Source organism: Crocodylus siamensis, chromosome 15 (genome assembly GCF_052110815.1).
Source record: "Crocodylus siamensis isolate JL-2025a chromosome 15, ASM5211081v1, whole genome shotgun sequence".
NCBI classification, from domain to species: domain Eukaryota; kingdom Metazoa; phylum Chordata; order Crocodylia; family Crocodylidae; genus Crocodylus; species Crocodylus siamensis.
Genome location: NC_143409.1, coordinates 40,740,341 through 40,756,204, shown reverse-complemented (window position 1 = coordinate 40,756,204; position 15,864 = coordinate 40,740,341). Strand labels below are relative to the sequence as shown.

Below are 15,864 nucleotides of genomic sequence, written 5' to 3'. Positions count from 1 at the left end.
TTCTGGCACATATCCACAAGGGGCCAGCAGGGGAGGTCATGCTTAGGGGCAACCAACACGGGTTCATTAGTGGCAGGTCCTGTCAGACCAACCTGGTGGCCTTCTACAACCAGGTCACCAAATCCTTAGATGCAGGGGTAGCAGTGGACATAGTCTTCCTGGACTTTCGGAAGGCCTTCAACACTGTCGCTCACCCTGTTCTCATTAAGAAACTGGGGGACTGTGGTGTCGACACCCACACAGTCAATTGGGTCACCAGCTGGCTGGAGGGCCGCACTCAGAGAGTGGTGGTGGATGGGGCATTGTCGACTTGGAGGGACGCGAGCAGTGGGGTCCCACAGGGCTCGGTCCTTAGGCCCGCACTGTTCAACATCTTCATCAGTGACTTGGACAAGGTGGCAAATAGTGTCATCAGCAAATTTGAACAGGATGCTAAGATGTGGGGGGAAGTGGTCAAGCTAGAAGGGAGTAATAGGCTGCAATCAGACCTAGACAGGTTACGGGGTGGGCGGATGAGTATAGGATGGGATTCAACACTGACAAGTGCAAGGTGATGCACCTGGGGAGGAAGAACCGGCAACATAACAGTCAGGGCAGCTAGGATCTGGAACCAACTTCCAGGAGAAGTGGTGCTGGCTCCTGCCCTGGGGGTTTTTAAGAGGAGGCTAGATGAACACCTTGCCAGGGTCGTTTGACCCCAGTACTCTTTCCTGCCACAGCAGGGGGGTCGGACTTGATGATCTGCTCAGGTCCCTTCTGACCCTAGAAACTAGAAGTTCGTCATTTGCAGGCCCTTCCTCAGGGTAAGTGAGAGATGATTCTCCCTTCAATCTAAGGGGGGGGGGTGTAAACTGTTTCACTTTTATCATGAAATAAGAGCATGCGCATGCAGTTATGTGAAGTACCAGTTGTATAGTAAGCCCACATTGTACCTTGCTGCATGATAACTTGTAGCTATATCTGCAGCCAGCATAGGATATTAATATAATATCCTACAAACTCCGAAGACTCATGCAGCCTCAAGCTATAACCCACAGGTGTTAAATGCACCATTACTCTTAAAGGGCCATTAAGACCGAGACATAGTCTATGTGGCTTCAGAGCTCTTGAGCGTAAGAAGTATTAACATACAAATGTCCATTACCTGTCTTTTGTGGGGGTAGCAAGATGCTGAAGTAATATCTTTTTTTGGACCAACTCATGGTTGAAAGAAATGTTAGACCTGGTAACAATAAATTTGTGCTCAAAAGTTTGTCTAATGCCTCTCTCAACTAGAAAATGGTCCAGTAGAAGATCTTACCATACCTAACAAATCTTGCTTCTCACATATTCCCTGGACCATCCTGGCTACAAAAGTACTACAGCCTATTTCTGGGGAATGTCATGGAACAGAAGCAAAAAGCATTTTAAAAGCAAATGTCAGGTGTTAAAGGGAGCCTTTACTGCTTAAAGAAGAGACAAGTGGATTTTTTTTAGGCTTTTATTGCCTTAATATCTATTACAACAGTTCCCAATGTTTCCAGGCATTCATTTCTGAGTTTGCTTCAGGTGACAGAAAACTGGATTTGATGGTGTGGGCAGTCTCTTCTGGTCCAAGGTTACTACTGAGCAAGTGCAAACTCTGAACCTTATTTTCTTCTCTAAGTCTCCATGGATGGGAAGGAGGACATGGGAAGGATGGTGATCCCAACCCGGGGAGACAGAGCTAATGGTACTCTCTCTGTTCCCCCAGTGAGTTGTCAGGAGACAGAACCTGGATGCCCTGTGGCATGGCACTGGTTGTGGTGCATCTCTTTTGCCTGGGTCCTTATGCTAGGCACAGCTGGATGTAGGGACCCCAAGCTGAGTGGTGACATCTCTTGCTGGTTCTTGGACGTGTATGTGAAGATACTTGTTGGAGCGAGCAAACTTTGGCAGAGTGAAGGCTGCTAAACGATTACTTTTTCAGATGCGTTCTCTGGTGTTTTGTGAGACCTGTGCTGGAGATGAAGGCCTTCTCACACTCAGGGCACTGATAGGGTCTCTCTCCTGTGTGGAGTCTCCGATGGATGGTAAGGGTTGACTTGACCCGGAAGTTCCTTCCACAATCAGGACACTGATAAGGTTTCTCCCCAGTGTGGATTCTTATATGTTTAACAAGGGTTGCATTCTCCTTGAAGCCTCTCCCACAGTTGGGGCACTCGTGGGGCTTACAGACCCCATGAGTTCTCCTGTGCGTGACCAGGGCTGAGTGAGCACTGTAGCTTTCCCCACATTCAGGGCATGGATAAGATGTCTGTTCTGCATGTTTCTGCCAATGCTGGTTCAGAGATGAACGTTCAAGGAAGACTTTCCCACACTCCAGGCACTGGTAGGGTAGCTGTCCCAGGTGGACCAACCGATGAATATCATAGGAGGAGCTGTCTGTGAAGCTTTTCCTGCAGTCGGGGCACTGGTGGCGGCTCTTTGCCTTATGAATTTTAAGATGCTTTTTTAAGGATTTTTTTGATATGAAGCATTTCCTGCAGTCGGGGCATACAAAGGGTCGCTCCCCAGAGTGGGTTCTCTGATGGACCACGAGGCTTGATTTGGAAGTCAAGCTTTTCTCGCACTCAGGGCACTGATAGGGTTTCTCTCCCGTGTGGGTTCTCAGGTGTCTACTGAGGGAGGAGCCCCTGCTGAAGGTTTTCTCGCACTCAGTGCACACATATTGCCCCTGTCCCAAGCATACCTTTTGCTGTGTCTTGACACTGAGGTTTTTGTGCTCTTTCCCATTAGTGCCAGAATGAGCCAGTCTCTTTGCTGGGTGGCTTCTCTGCTGCCTCTCTGTCCTGTGCTGATCTCCACATGCCAGAGAGTCATCCCCTTTGTCTCTTCCCCATAATATCCCATATGGTTCCAGTTGCTCAAGACCTTTTTGCTGGGGACTCTCCTCCTCATCCTCACTTGCCATCCAATAACCTGCTGGGACTGAGAGAGCATCCAGAGGGGGATCATTCTCTGTGCTGGGGGAGAGGGAACCTGGGAGACAGTAATAGGGAAAGAGGGAAAATAACTGCTGGGGAGATGGAAAAATAAGAGGATAATTTCCCACACCCTGTGCCAGAGAGGCTGGGAGCCATTCTGTCTCCACATCCCATCTGAAGACCCTAAGCAAGGAGTTAGTCGAGATCAGGGGGAAGCCACAGGAGGCAACAACTATGAGACTGTATCACTGGCTGGGGACAATCCAATATTGTGTTTGTGGGAATTCTAGTTTTTTTCCTTTTCGTGGCCAGGGTTTCAGAACAAGTTCATCATAAGTGCTCTCCTTGGAGGTCTGGAATTCCAGCACCCAACAAGTAGGATTTTGTGTATAAGCCATGGGGGAAAGTGAAGAACCAAAACAGCACCAAGTCTAACATATATATTAGGGGCATCAGACATGAAGTAAGCACAGGTGGAGAGGCAGTGCGACTGAGGCAGTAGGAGAGGGCTATCCTTCCCACAATACAGAGGAACCTGAAGAAGTCCCCCCCCCAGTGGGATGTCCTCAAAAGGGAAACCCTTTCTCCAAAGGAAGAGGTGGGAGCCCATGACTTGGTGCTGGGCAGATCACTAAGCAATGCAGCACTGAAAAAAATCCAGCCTTAATTGAGGGACAAGATCGAACCCATTAAGACTTCTCTTCCACTGACATTATGCCATGAAACAGATGAGGGAGGGACACTTTCTCTCACATGGGTTCTAGGGCTCACTGCCAGAAACTAAAGGCACGAGGGAAAAGCCCTGACCAGAAGTCTCTGCAAGTGCTTCAAAGGGCCCACAGCTTCTACTGCCCAAGGGGACAAGAATCCTTACCCAGTGAAACCACCATCTCATAAATCTCCTGAATGACATCTGTATAGAGGGATCTCTGATCAGGGTCCAGCAAATTCCACTGTTCCTCAGTGAAATGCACAGCTGCCTCCTTGAAGGTCACCAGCATCTGAATCAACAGGAGTCCCACACTTAGCACCGGCTGCCCAAACAGAATCCCACTCGCTCACAGATGGAAAACCTCTTGCTAGGCTGCAAGCAACAAGGAGTATTCCTGGGCATGTACTGCACAATTCAAGCTCTTATATTGCAAGTTCCCAGCACATCTGCCTAAGTGGATAATTTTGAACAGAGCTCTGATGCTCCACCCCAAAAAAGGCCTCTACATCTGATTAGAGTTTTTCCAAGAACTTTCCTTGGTAGACAAAACGCATTTCTACAAATGTCTAGCCCTCATTTCACAAGCTTAACGGTACTCCCAGACAATCTGGCTGAAAGACTGGTTTCCAGGAAGGCTCTGCTGCTACTCCCCAACAACAAGCCTGAATTCCACTGAATTCCCATCTGCTCCAGCCCTTTTGCTGGTACCCTGCATGCTCCATGTTAGAGCAGTTGTTCTCAACCTTTCTAGACTTGAGGCATGCCTCAAAAGCTTTTCTGAACTGAGCAGTGCCCCATTTTATATGCTTTACTTATTACAGTGCTCATCTCCTTGGGGGCGAGAGGGCAGTGGAACTGAGGGAATGGCAGGGAAGAGCCTGAGCTTGCACTTATCTTTTCACACTGGGAGGCAGTAGCATAAGGTAGGGTAGGCAAGTAAGTGAATGTCCCCAGCACCACCTACAGAGAGGACACACAGGAGAGGAAGGGACAGCCATCACCAGCACTTCCAACCTTCCTTCATACATGCAGGGGAAGGAGTTCATGCAGAAATCAGCATCTCATGAAAATGATTACAGTTCCCAGGTATTCTGGGAGACCAATATTATGGAGGTGGAGGTCCCAGTGTTGCTGATCTGCTTCAGGCAGCTCCAGACCCTCCAAGGTTGTTCCTAAGCCATTTCTAGTGATCAAATCCAGGGGTGCTGTTCAAAGAAATATGGGTATTTGAAAGATTCATCAGAACCTTACTCCATTGACATTACCAGCTGTGAAATGGGGCCTTTTCCTTGAGCTCAGTGGTGGAACCCACCCCACTCCTGTTCTAGGAGTTGGGGAAATGCTGGCCCTTTCCCAATTCTGAGTTTTGGCTGGTTTGTGAAATCCTGTTCCACCTCCCATCCCATCCCCTTCTTGGATTTTCTGCCCATTCTCCCTCCAACAGGTCTCTGAAAATACTCTACCTGCACCACCTGTTCTGCAGCCACGTCCATTCCCAGTGGCCTGGAGCAAAGCACAAGAGGTTACTCTGCAGTCTGTCGGGATAAGAATGACAACTGAGGAGACTGTGAAAGATAAAATCCCATTAGTTGCAGACAGATGTTCTAAACTAGGGATACCAACCTGTGACACGGGTGCCACAAGTGGCACAGGCAGCCTCAGTATGTTGCATATGGCAAATACGGTGGGAAGCAGAAAGCAAAGCAGCACTTCAGGCAGGGAGAAGAAAGCTGAGCAGCAGATCAGATGAAGGGAAGGGATCAGAGTGGCACTCAGGGATGGTGTGGGACTAATTTGTGACATGGCTTGCCAAAAGGTTGGCCCCTGCTGTGCCAACTTCTGCTACAATGGGATGTTTTACGGCAGGAGAGACTCTACACCACCCACTAAGTCAAACTATGCATCTCAAGTCAAAGAGACTCCAAATTAAGTCCCAGGAGCTGCCTTGGGAGATTCCCTTGACACGCTCCCCTTGGCAAACCCTCTGTCAGCAGCGCAGTGGCCAGGCCGGGGCAGGAGGACTCACTTCTCCCTCTTTCCTCACCTTGTGCAAAGGACAGTAACTGGGGCAGAGCTGGCACTGGTTTTTCACTCTTCCCTTCATTTATTTCTTCTCATGGCTCTCTCTCCTGTTCAGATTATACAACAAGCTGGAAATGCTGGCGCTATGCACATATATTTGTTTCTGTTTAAAAGTATAAAGCCCCAAGAAGAGTGTGAATCCTGCACTGTAAGACATCTTCCAGAATTTAGATCCTCCAGTTGTTCTCATTCCCAGTTTATCAGGGAGCAATTTTTGGCAGGAGTCTCACTGTTAGATAGCCTCTGTCCTTTCAAGCAGAGGAACACTTGCCTTGGGTAACACTGGACAGTCTCACAATTCAAGATCATCTGTCCCGTCAAATTTCTGTCTTATTTAGGTGCTCAATTCCACAAGTTAAACCCTTATTTTTAAAAATTAACTGGGAATTTTTTATTTTGGGGGGGGTGGGTGGGAAATGGTTGTGGAAATTACCAAAGAAATAGGAAACTTGGATTGTAGATCCACCTCAGCCTAAAAGGACTCACATCCATCCACATCTTCCACCCTACAGGAGAGACACCCCTCACTACAATAGTATTCAGGCTGGTGGGTGGGATACTAGACCTAGCATTGCAGCACCCAGCCTTTTAGCTGCCAAGACTGTCTGGAGTTTCAGTCCAAAAAGGGGTCATTCTCCAAAGAGGAAAGAATAACTGGGTGCATCCAGACAAGCACGTACGTGAGGTTTGCAGTACCTCAAAGCAGTGTGAGGCACTGCAAACTGCATGTGATGCAAGTGCAACCATTCATTGGGAGATCCCATGGTCAAAAAAAAAAACACAAACAAACAAACAAACTAACACCACGAAAAAAAACCTAGCGTGGCACATGCTCCAGAAGCACGCGTCAGCAGACACAGAAGCTGGGTCCTCCAAGGAGATGCTCTGGATGGTGACCCATGTCCCCTCTTCTAGTTGTCCACCAGCTCCTTGAGTGCAGGAGCTGGGAGAAGTGGGGAAACAGATGTGTCCCTGAAATGGGGCATTTTGCCCCCCACCAAACCCCATGTGCAGGGGCAAAAAGCAGAGGCACAAGTTTGTGCTGCTGCTATTTTTGCCGCAGCAAACACAAGCCCCTACATGTGCACACTCATTGGGGCATGCCCAATGGGGCCTGTATCCTGATGTGCTTCTCAAGGGCATGTGAAGAGGCCTCATAAGATATTTCTTCTTAAGAGGAACCCAACTAACCAGTTCTGTTCGCTACTTTTCATCCAACAAAGAAAGCTTGGTTCAGGCCATCTCCCCTGCTGCGGCTGGAGGCCTGGCTTTGTGACCCAAATGTGTCTTAGGAAGGGCTCTTCAAACACAAGGGCATTAGAGGAATAAAAAAGACCTTCGTTGGGTTTCAAAAAGAAACAAGGTTTTTTATTTCCCCCCCAAAAAAATAAATAAATAAAAAGGAAGAATAAAAAGATCCCCACTTCTCCAACAGTTATGCCACTTAGTTTTCACAGGGAGCGAATCAAAGTGCCTTCCATCCCTAATGTCTATGAAATTTATGAAATCTATGAAAGAAGCCAAGTTGTTGGGCAAAAGTGGATTTCATTTGCCAGGACAACATCCCTTAGATGTCACGTCACTGTGACTTCTACATTTGCCCACAGAATAATTTTAAGAAATGCAGAATAGGAAAGACTTACGTGTCCTGTATCAGCAAGTCAGGGACAGCGGAAGAGCAAGAAACAACATTCCAAACTTTCCCCCTAAAATAAAATAAAAAGTAACCCAGTTATGTCTTCCCCTTTTATAAGTCACCATTAAAAGATACTGAGCCCACAGACACCCTGACTCCTTTCAACTAAAGCTCTCAGCAGGACTGAGGCTGCTGCATCACCCCTTCCGGTCCCTGTTTAATTACACTAATTAAATGATGCTGTTTGCAGGGAAGCAGGGGGTTGCATGAGTGTTCACACAGCTGCACAGAGTTCAGCTCCATTTAGAGCTGCCTTGTGTGCCAGAGCAAACTCCCTCCCCCTTACCTAACATTTCTCTACCATCAGGCAGATTTGCCCATCTCCCCACTTATCTCTGGGCATGGCCAGGGCTAGCAGTGGGAACAGGTTTTTAGGAAGAAGAGTGAAGGCAGGGGCTCCCTATCATCTCCTAATTGTGCAGAGAGGATTAAACAATCCCACTGCAGGCTAGCTTTCCTACCCAACATCCTTTGGGCTTTTTTGCACCCCTTCCCCTCCCAGAGACTTCATGGCACAGAAGCCAAGGGGTCCCCAGCAACTCCCACCCATCCCATCAGAGGCTGGTTCTGACCCTAATTCAGAGCAGTACTTTCCTTGCTGGTAGAGCAGCTGGGTCCCTCCTGCAAAAGCACCCACATCCTGGGAGAATTAACCCCAGGAGCTGCCAGGTACAAGACTCCCTGGACACGTGGGTGCAGAGCCCCTGCCCTGCCCATCCCAACGCCTCCCCCAGGTCTCTCTCCATTACCTGGAGTCTCCGGCTCAGGAGCTGGTGTTGGCAGAGCCCAGGACTGGCCTGGGGGGGCTGGTTCCTGCCACTGGAGAAAGTCCCCCCACTGGGCTGGGCACCGAGGGGCTGCAATTCAGGTCTTTCCCCAGCACAGACCCTGCGGGGGAAGCAGCCCCTGCTCAGCCTGGGCTCCGGGATCACAATGGAGCAGGCAGCAGCAGCATCTGACTAAGCCAGTTCAGCAGGAGGGAACAGAGCTACCTCCTCTCTCAATGCAACAAGCAGAGCCCTCTGGTGGCTAGGCCTGGGCCTGGTCTGCACATAAAAATGCTATTGGTTATACTGTACAGGGCCTGGTTCGCACACCGAAAGTGCATTGGTTATACAGGGCCTGGTTTGCACACCGAAATTGCATTGGTTGTACAGGGCCTGGTCTGCACACAGAAATGGCATTGGCTACACAGAGCCTGGTCTGCATACAGAAATTACATTGGTTATACAGGGTTATATAGTGCCTGGTCTGCGCACAGAAATGGCATTGGTTATACAGGGCCTGGTCTGCACATAGAAATGATATTGGCTATACAGGGCCTAGTCCGCAAACAGAAACGACAGTGGTTATACAGGGCCTGGTCTGCATACAGAAATTACATTTGTTATACAGGGCTATATAGTGCATGGTCTGCACACAGAAACTGCATTAGTTATACAGGATCTGGTCTGCACACAGAAATTGCAGTGGTTGTACAGGGCGTGGTCTGCGCACAGAAATTATATGGGTTATACAGGGCCTGGTCTGAACACAGAAATGGCAGCAGTTATACAGGACCTGGTTTTCACATAGAAATGGCATTGGTTATACAGGGCCTGGTCTGCAAATAGAAATGACATTGGCTATACAAGGCCTGGTTTGCATGCAGAAATTGCATTGGTTATACAGGACCTGGTCTGTGCACAGAAACTGCATTGGTTATACAGGGCCTGGTTTGCACACAGAGATTGCAGTGGTTATACAGGGCCTAGTCTGCACACAAACTGGGTGTGAGTTAACGGGAAACTGGCTACTCTCAGCTCTTAGCAAGCACCCACTTCCAAAGGCTCAGAGCTCTTCCCTTCATCATCCTCTCACGTCTGAATTGCTCTCCCTTTCTGAACTACACACACAGGGCAGCCACCCCCTGAGGCAGGGGCCCGGTGGCAAGTGTACAGCAAGGAGAGCTAACTCAGAAATAGGAAGTATCTGAAATCCTGGACTTGAGAACCTGAGATGGAGAATGTTTGCCTGTAGTTTCTGAGGGCATCCAAATCCCAAGACCTCTGGGCTTAGGCCTGCATGTAGGATGCCTGCCAATGGATTTGGGAGTATCTGAAGTCTCAGCATGAGAGGCTGGACAGGGGATGCTTCCCAGCTGTAGTGTTATACATGATGTTTAAAATGATTGAGTTCTGCCTGCTCAATCGATATGGTTTTTGGAGCGACTGAGTTCTGCTCAGTTGAGATGATATGGAACTGATTGGCTGATTTGACCTGGAACACAAAATAAATTATTAAAAGAAAGAGAGAGAGAGCATGCAGTACCAGCATCCTTGTTCTCTAAGTACCACCCTAACTATAACCATTGGGTCCCACTGCCTCCCAAGACCTAGGAGCAAATTCCAGGGCTTGTGACCACCAGCTTCCCTGGCTCTGACCACTAGACCTTCTCCCCTCCCAGAGCTGGGGACAGAGCCCAGGATCTTGTCTCCTTCCCCTGTTATTCTCCCCCATTCTTTCCTGTAGGTCCCTCGAGCCACAGGGTAGTTGGATATTGTTTCCCACCCGGGCTGAAGGTTTTTTCTGCCTCAGCTCAGTTCAGGGATTAGCCAGTCTTAGACTGGGAGCCCCACTTCTCCCCCCTTCCATGTCCCTTCTTACAGGCCCATGGATCTTTCCTGTGTTCAAAGAAACCATGGCTGGTGCTGAAGCCCAGTACAGAGCCTGTCGGATGCACCAGCTGCTCTAGGATGCTCCGGGCATGTTGTGGGGCCCTGATGATGGATGCCAAGTGCAGACTTAGATACTGCCTCCTGGTGGAGTTTGCCACTTTGCTGTGCCTGCACGCTGGCGCAAAATGACTTGTGACTCTGCTGCTTTGGGCACCAGGACCTGCTCTGGAGTGAAAGGGGCCTGAGTGGGGTTGCACAGAGGCCAGAATGTTTCCAGACAAGAGGAGGCAGGGGAAGGGGGGGTGGCAAATGGACTGTGCCGGATTATGACATGCTGAGGCCCTAAACTATGTCCAGTTTAAGAGGCCCCATATGATAAAAATAATCCATTGTATCTCTATTTTTGTCATATTCAAATGAAAATGTCCATATTTAGAGAGTCATTTCCCATATCTCCTTTATCCAACCCTGACTCAACTTGATATTGAGTCAGGGTTGGGGTTTTTTTTCTTATTTAGAGGCCCCTCATATTGTGAGGCCCTAAGCTATAGCATAAGTAGCTTAAGCCTACATCCAGCACTGTAAACAGGGAACCCTGGGGACCTTGGTTCGGAGATCTGGTAAGAAAGGGGGAGCTGCACTGCTCTGCTGTGGCAGAGGGAGAGACTCTAAGATAGGGAGGGGCAGAGAGGATAAGTCACCCCACTCACCTACAAGGGCTGCTGCACTAGGGAGTGGATGGCAGAGGGCCTTGTGCTCTTTGCTGGCTTGTCCAGCTCAGTACCCCTTCCCCAGTACTCAGGGCAGCTCAGAGCCCAGGTACAGCAGCTCCCCTCTGTCTGGACTAATGCACTGAGCTGCCAGAGGGGACATGATTTTAGACCCCAGCTGTTCTAAAACTGTTCTTTGTGTTATTTACTAGAAGCCCTTGTAAGCTTATGGAGATGTAAGGTATCTGCACAGAGCTTCCCAGCAGCTCACAAATCGTCCAAGGGATACACCTTTTCCTATAGATCGCTGCAAATACAATCTCATTCCCACTATGTAGTTTAAAATTGTTTATAAATCTAACTGTCCTTGGTACAACTTCATTTCCCTTAGCTAACACAGGAACAGATATCTTTGTACTACTTAATGTATTGTTTCAATAGCAAATAACTATGGATAATAATATTTGATTCCGTTAGCTCAGCAGTCACTTCTCATAGTGCTTCCCATTATAACAGCTCTTGTGTTCCTTTTGTGATTATGGTTATTTCTTTTATAGCACAAATAAAACTTTCCCAGTTATCATCTGACTTCAGAGCTGTCTGATCTCTTAGGCTACCATCAAAGTTCCTTCCAGTTTCTTAGAGCCACCCATGAGGACTGCCATTATCAATCATTAATTTGCTTCTCTCTCCTGATGCCCTCAGAGTGAAAAGTACTGAGAGTTACTTGGATACTACCTAATGTGAAATAAGAATGGGTTTTTTTCAGCTTCTCTTACACCCATTCCTATGTGGTAAAAAAAAGAAACTCCTGTTTTGGGGCTAGAAGTGTCCCCTTGGGGATTACAGGGTAGAGCTCTGGCCATGGACACAAGGCCAGATTACCACTAGATCATCAATTGCCCATATGTAGGCTCTTTCCCAGTGTCAATAAGAGATGGCTCAGCCTTCAGTGAAACGGGGTAAACTATTTCACATTTATCATGGAGTAAGAGCATATGCAGGCACAGTTATTGTGAAGTACATAAAGCAAGGGAAGTCTGCCTTGCAGCTTGCTGAGTGACAGTTTCTGTTTAGGTAGCCATACCTGATGTTACTATAGGATGTCAGTATAATTTCCCTGCAAACAAGCACAGAGACTTGTGCAGCCTCAAGCTATAACTGGTAAGTGTAAAATGCGCCATTGCTCCTAATGGGCCATTAATTCTGAGACTGCTAGTCTGTATGGCCCCAAGGCTCCTTCCCCATAGGAAAATTAACATATGAATGTCCACAGTGCTCCATTATGTGTCTTTGGTGGGGGTAGCAAAATTAGTTTAAGCTGAGATAATTTTTTGGACTAATTTGTAGTTGGGAGAACACCTGAGAAATGGTATTTTGTGGCTGAAAGATTATCTAATGTCTCTCCTGACTTTAAGGGGGTCTGATGAAAGATGTTACCACACCTCACTTATCTTGTTTCTCATGTTTTCCTTAGACCATGATGGCTACAACAATAGGGCACTTCTCAGGAGTGTCATTTAAGAGATGCAAAGAGCATTTTAAATGCAAGGAACTCAACTCTCTCTTTGTGGTTTCTCTTATTCCCTTCCTTTTCCTTACAGGAGACCTTCTTTGGGGTTTGATGTTGGCTTGACAAAATTATAACAGAAGCAAGGGCTTTTTGGTATCTTTTTACTGAACAATTCGTCCAGTAAATAAAACATCACCCCCAAAACCTTGCTTCTCACATAATTTAAGGACCACCACAGCTACAATGACACTCTGACCCCACTGCATTATAACAGGGAGCTGAAGGCTCACATTCCCGATCATCCAGTTGCTCATCTTTGGCTTTCTCTACCCTGATCTCTGATGAAGAGGATGATGAAATATCAGTAGTTTTATGATAGATGGGCTAACAAGAGCTTGGTAGCCACCAAGATGATGAAGATCATTCATTTACATCTATTTACCCTACTTGGTGTATGGCAGTGGTAGCCATTTTGCAGCACTGGTGCCAGAAGTTGCAGCCTCTGCATGTGGCATGCAGCAGATGAGGGAGGGGACAAGTGACACAGAGGCAGATATGGCAGGAAGCAGAAAGCAAAGCAGCAAATCATTCAGGGAGCACAGGGAAAGAAGCAGAAAGCTAAGCAGCAGATCAGGCAAGAGCACAGGGCTGGGCAAAGAAAGCAGAGCAGGAGATGAGGCAGGGGAAGAAGATTGGAGTGGCCCTGGGTGTGGGACTGACTTATGGCATGCCTGCCAAAAAGGTTGGCCCCCCACTGCTGTATGGTGACTTTCACCATGTAAGGTACAACTCTACCCTACCTCTTCTGTGACTTCAAATTAATATAGCTAAATACCTCTCTCTCCACATAAGTACATATCCCCCCATAAGTACGTAAAATATGTACATGAGGTTCCTTGCCCCTCCAAAATCAACCTATTAATCCACTTTTTCATTATTTCAACTGTAAAGATTTTCTCTGTTGTAGTTATAGGATTAATTTACATTTTCCTTTGCATCTTATGGCTAGTTATAAATGTACAGGTCTTTTGCATGCAAGCTCTATTTTTAGGGCAAGGGGGGTGTTAAGTTTGGTGAGGATGCTTTCGGACAGCACACCTCATATACCCTTTGTCTATTTTTTCTGCGGACAATCCAATCTCCCTACAGCAGCTACCTTGCCGCTCTACCCCTGTAGGTTTGCTTTTTTTTTTTAAACTTCAGAGTCAGAAACTTCCTCCACTCGTGAGTTCCAGAGATCCAACACAAGCAGGGCAGGATCGAGTCCTGAGATCTGTCAACTGTGAAGTTGTGGGTGATGGTTACTAAAAACAAACCCATCCACTTCCCCAGCTTCTTCCAGGCAGCAACACAACAGCTTCTGCTCTGTCTGAGAGGGGAAAGGAGGCAAGGCAATGAGAGAGACAAAGCAAAGAGCTGCTAATAGGCACCCAGGGACCCTATGGGCAATGCAGGGCCTGTCCTGCCAGACCCAGCCAGGAGACCTTCCCCACTTGGTGCCCAGGGGGGAGGATAGGTGGGGCACATGCTTTGTAACATGATGCTTTTGGGATGCAAAAGGCTGCTGTGCAGGGCAGCATCTGGAAAGCCCTGCCCTAGCCAGGGATCAAGGTTAGGTGTGGCAGCTCAAGAGCTCAGCTGGTTTGGCTTTCACCCTGACTGGAGAGAGGGGCAGAGCAGAGGACAGTGACATCCCTAACCAGACTACATTATGCTTTGTCAAGACCCCTGTGCGTAGTGCGGATGAGGTGGTCAGTGAAAACACCCTCTGCTGCAACGACTTGTGGGTAGCTGTGCCCCCACGCAGTTGACATAGCTCCTGTGTCTAAATAAGACCAGAGCTATAACAACACAGTGGTGCTTATTTGCCATTCCAATATGAGAAAAGAGGGGATTTTTTAAAGAAAATGTTAGCGTTCCAAACCAAATCAGTCAAATCCGTTCCAAATCCGTGAGTCAGTCCAGAACCATAAACGGCCCTACAACTGCCAGACACCCTCCGCCCCCACCAGGGGCTTCAGATATTTCCAAAGTCTTTTGGCGGGCATCCTACGTGCAGGCCCAAGCCTGGAGGCTTGGGGTTTGGATGCCCCCAAGTTTTGCCTGCCCTCAACCCTATGGCCACAGAAGCAAGTTAGGGAAGAACCTCCCATTTCCATAAAGTGGGTTTTAAGCCCCAACACCTTGGCAGGCACTAAACCATGCCAGAACAGTTTTCCCCAGGAATGCTTAGGAAAACTGCCTTCATGGACCTACATACATGGTGTTTCCAAAGAGATAAGTTTTCTAGGTAAGAGCCCACTGAAATTGCTCTAGCTCTGACCATTTCAGATACAGAGGTACACACCTCTGAAGGCAGGGGAAGTCTTCGGGGTGAGGGGATGGCCTGTTTTAGAGACCTGTCCCCATTTCCCTTAACTCTTACCAGCCCCTGGACTCGGTTCCTGTGCTCATATATACATGCCTCAAGCTGTTGCCTTTGGCCAGGGGTTCAGGAAGTCTTGTAAAACCCCATCACTACCCCACATGCCCCAGAGAGCTGAGTGTGTTGGAAGATCATGGGGTGACAGGGAAAGAAGAGATGCTTTGAAACCACAGGAATGGGCAACTTCACCAGCCAGCCATTGCAAGCAGGTCCCTCCTCCTGCCCCCTCCCATCACTTGCCCCTTTTGTACCTTTGGAGGTCAGAAAGCAGCAGCAATGAGGCTGCTTGAGTTCCCTCATTAGGAATAGGATAAGGTCTGCTATAATGAAGACCTTATTAGCAGTTGTCAGCATCAAGGTTTAATAGCCCCACACCTTGAAATAACATTATGAGGAAGTAGGGCTGAGAGTATAAATAAACAGTACCTCTTTCTTTCTCATATAAGATTGGGTAAACTTTACGGCCTTCCAGTGCAGATGGTTATCCCTTTATTTTCTTTCCCAGCCCTGGAATGGCATCAAACAACTAACCAGAACCATCCTGACCAGTGGTTCTCAACCTTTTTAGACTCAGGGCCTCCCTTGGAAAATGCCAGCTGCTAACTTTCACTTGTTTCTTGACTACAGGAAATAACCATGCAATTCTTCTGTTGCCAAGAACTTAGAAGGACCACAACGGGTCAGAACTTTGTGACTCTGGATTCCCACTTGAAATCTCTGGGTCTTTTTTGTGAACTGCAGGACCCCGGTTTAGAATCACTGTTCTACAATTAGGGCCCAGCTATCATTAGGGCCTATGCGTTATGACTTTGGCATCTTCCTTGCTGGTAGATATGACCATCCTATGTTAATTTTGTTCTTCTAAATCTCGTGATTCACAATGTGAGTCCATTATTATTTCTTTTTCTTATATCTTGCAATTCAGGAGAAGCCCCAGTCTGGATGTGCTCATATGGGGTGCATCTAGGATTTTGTAATTACAATTAAAAGAGTGGGTTTCACATGTCTTGACATGATATTGAGGGACACCATCATTAAAACTTAAGCTATCATTTTTTCCAGACTGTATGTTTTAGCATACAATTGCTTGGCATTCAACTTCTTCACCCCTTTCACACCCACAG

General features: G+C 47.7%; 1 protein-coding gene across 8 annotated transcripts; it reads right to left on the bottom strand.

Annotated features, from left to right (window-relative positions):
- Window positions 1–1,472: 1,472 nt before the first annotated feature.
- On the bottom strand, window positions 1,473–8,503 carry LOC149852424 (uncharacterized). Of its 8 annotated transcripts, none has more exons than XM_090028934.1 (6): window positions 8,185–8,503; window positions 7,383–7,445; window positions 5,702–5,786; window positions 5,121–5,192; window positions 3,820–3,946; window positions 1,473–2,949 (listed from the first exon to the last, which is right to left on the bottom strand). In XM_090028934.1, the coding sequence occupies exons 4-6, from the start codon at window positions 5,148–5,150 to the stop codon at window positions 1,937–1,939; spliced, it is 1,170 nt and encodes a 389-aa protein (XP_089885060.1). In that variant the 5' UTR covers window positions 5,151–5,192; window positions 5,702–5,786; window positions 7,383–7,445; window positions 8,185–8,503; the 3' UTR covers window positions 1,473–1,936. The 8 variants fall into 8 exon arrangements, with proteins under 8 accessions (XP_089885060.1, XP_089885057.1, XP_089885055.1 ...); XM_090028931.1 differs by having other exon boundaries at window positions 1,473–3,000; window positions 5,121–5,160; window positions 8,185–8,494; XM_090028929.1 differs by having other exon boundaries at window positions 1,473–3,000; window positions 5,121–5,222; window positions 8,185–8,493.
- Between the last annotated feature and the right edge of the window lie 7,361 nt (window positions 8,504–15,864).

Coding starts and splice junctions, on each gene's coding strand:
- LOC149852424 (XM_090028931.1), bottom strand. CDS start 5,150: ATGGACGTGGCTGCAGAACAGGTGGTGCAG. Junction 3,947..5,120: donor CTGCAGAACAGGTGGTGCAG/GTAGAGTATTTT, acceptor CTGTTGATTCAG/ATGCTGGTGACCTTCAAGGA. Junction 3,001..3,819: donor TGAGATGGTGGTTTCACTGG/GTAAGGATTCTT, acceptor ACTGTCTCCCAG/GTTCCCTCTCCCCCAGCACA.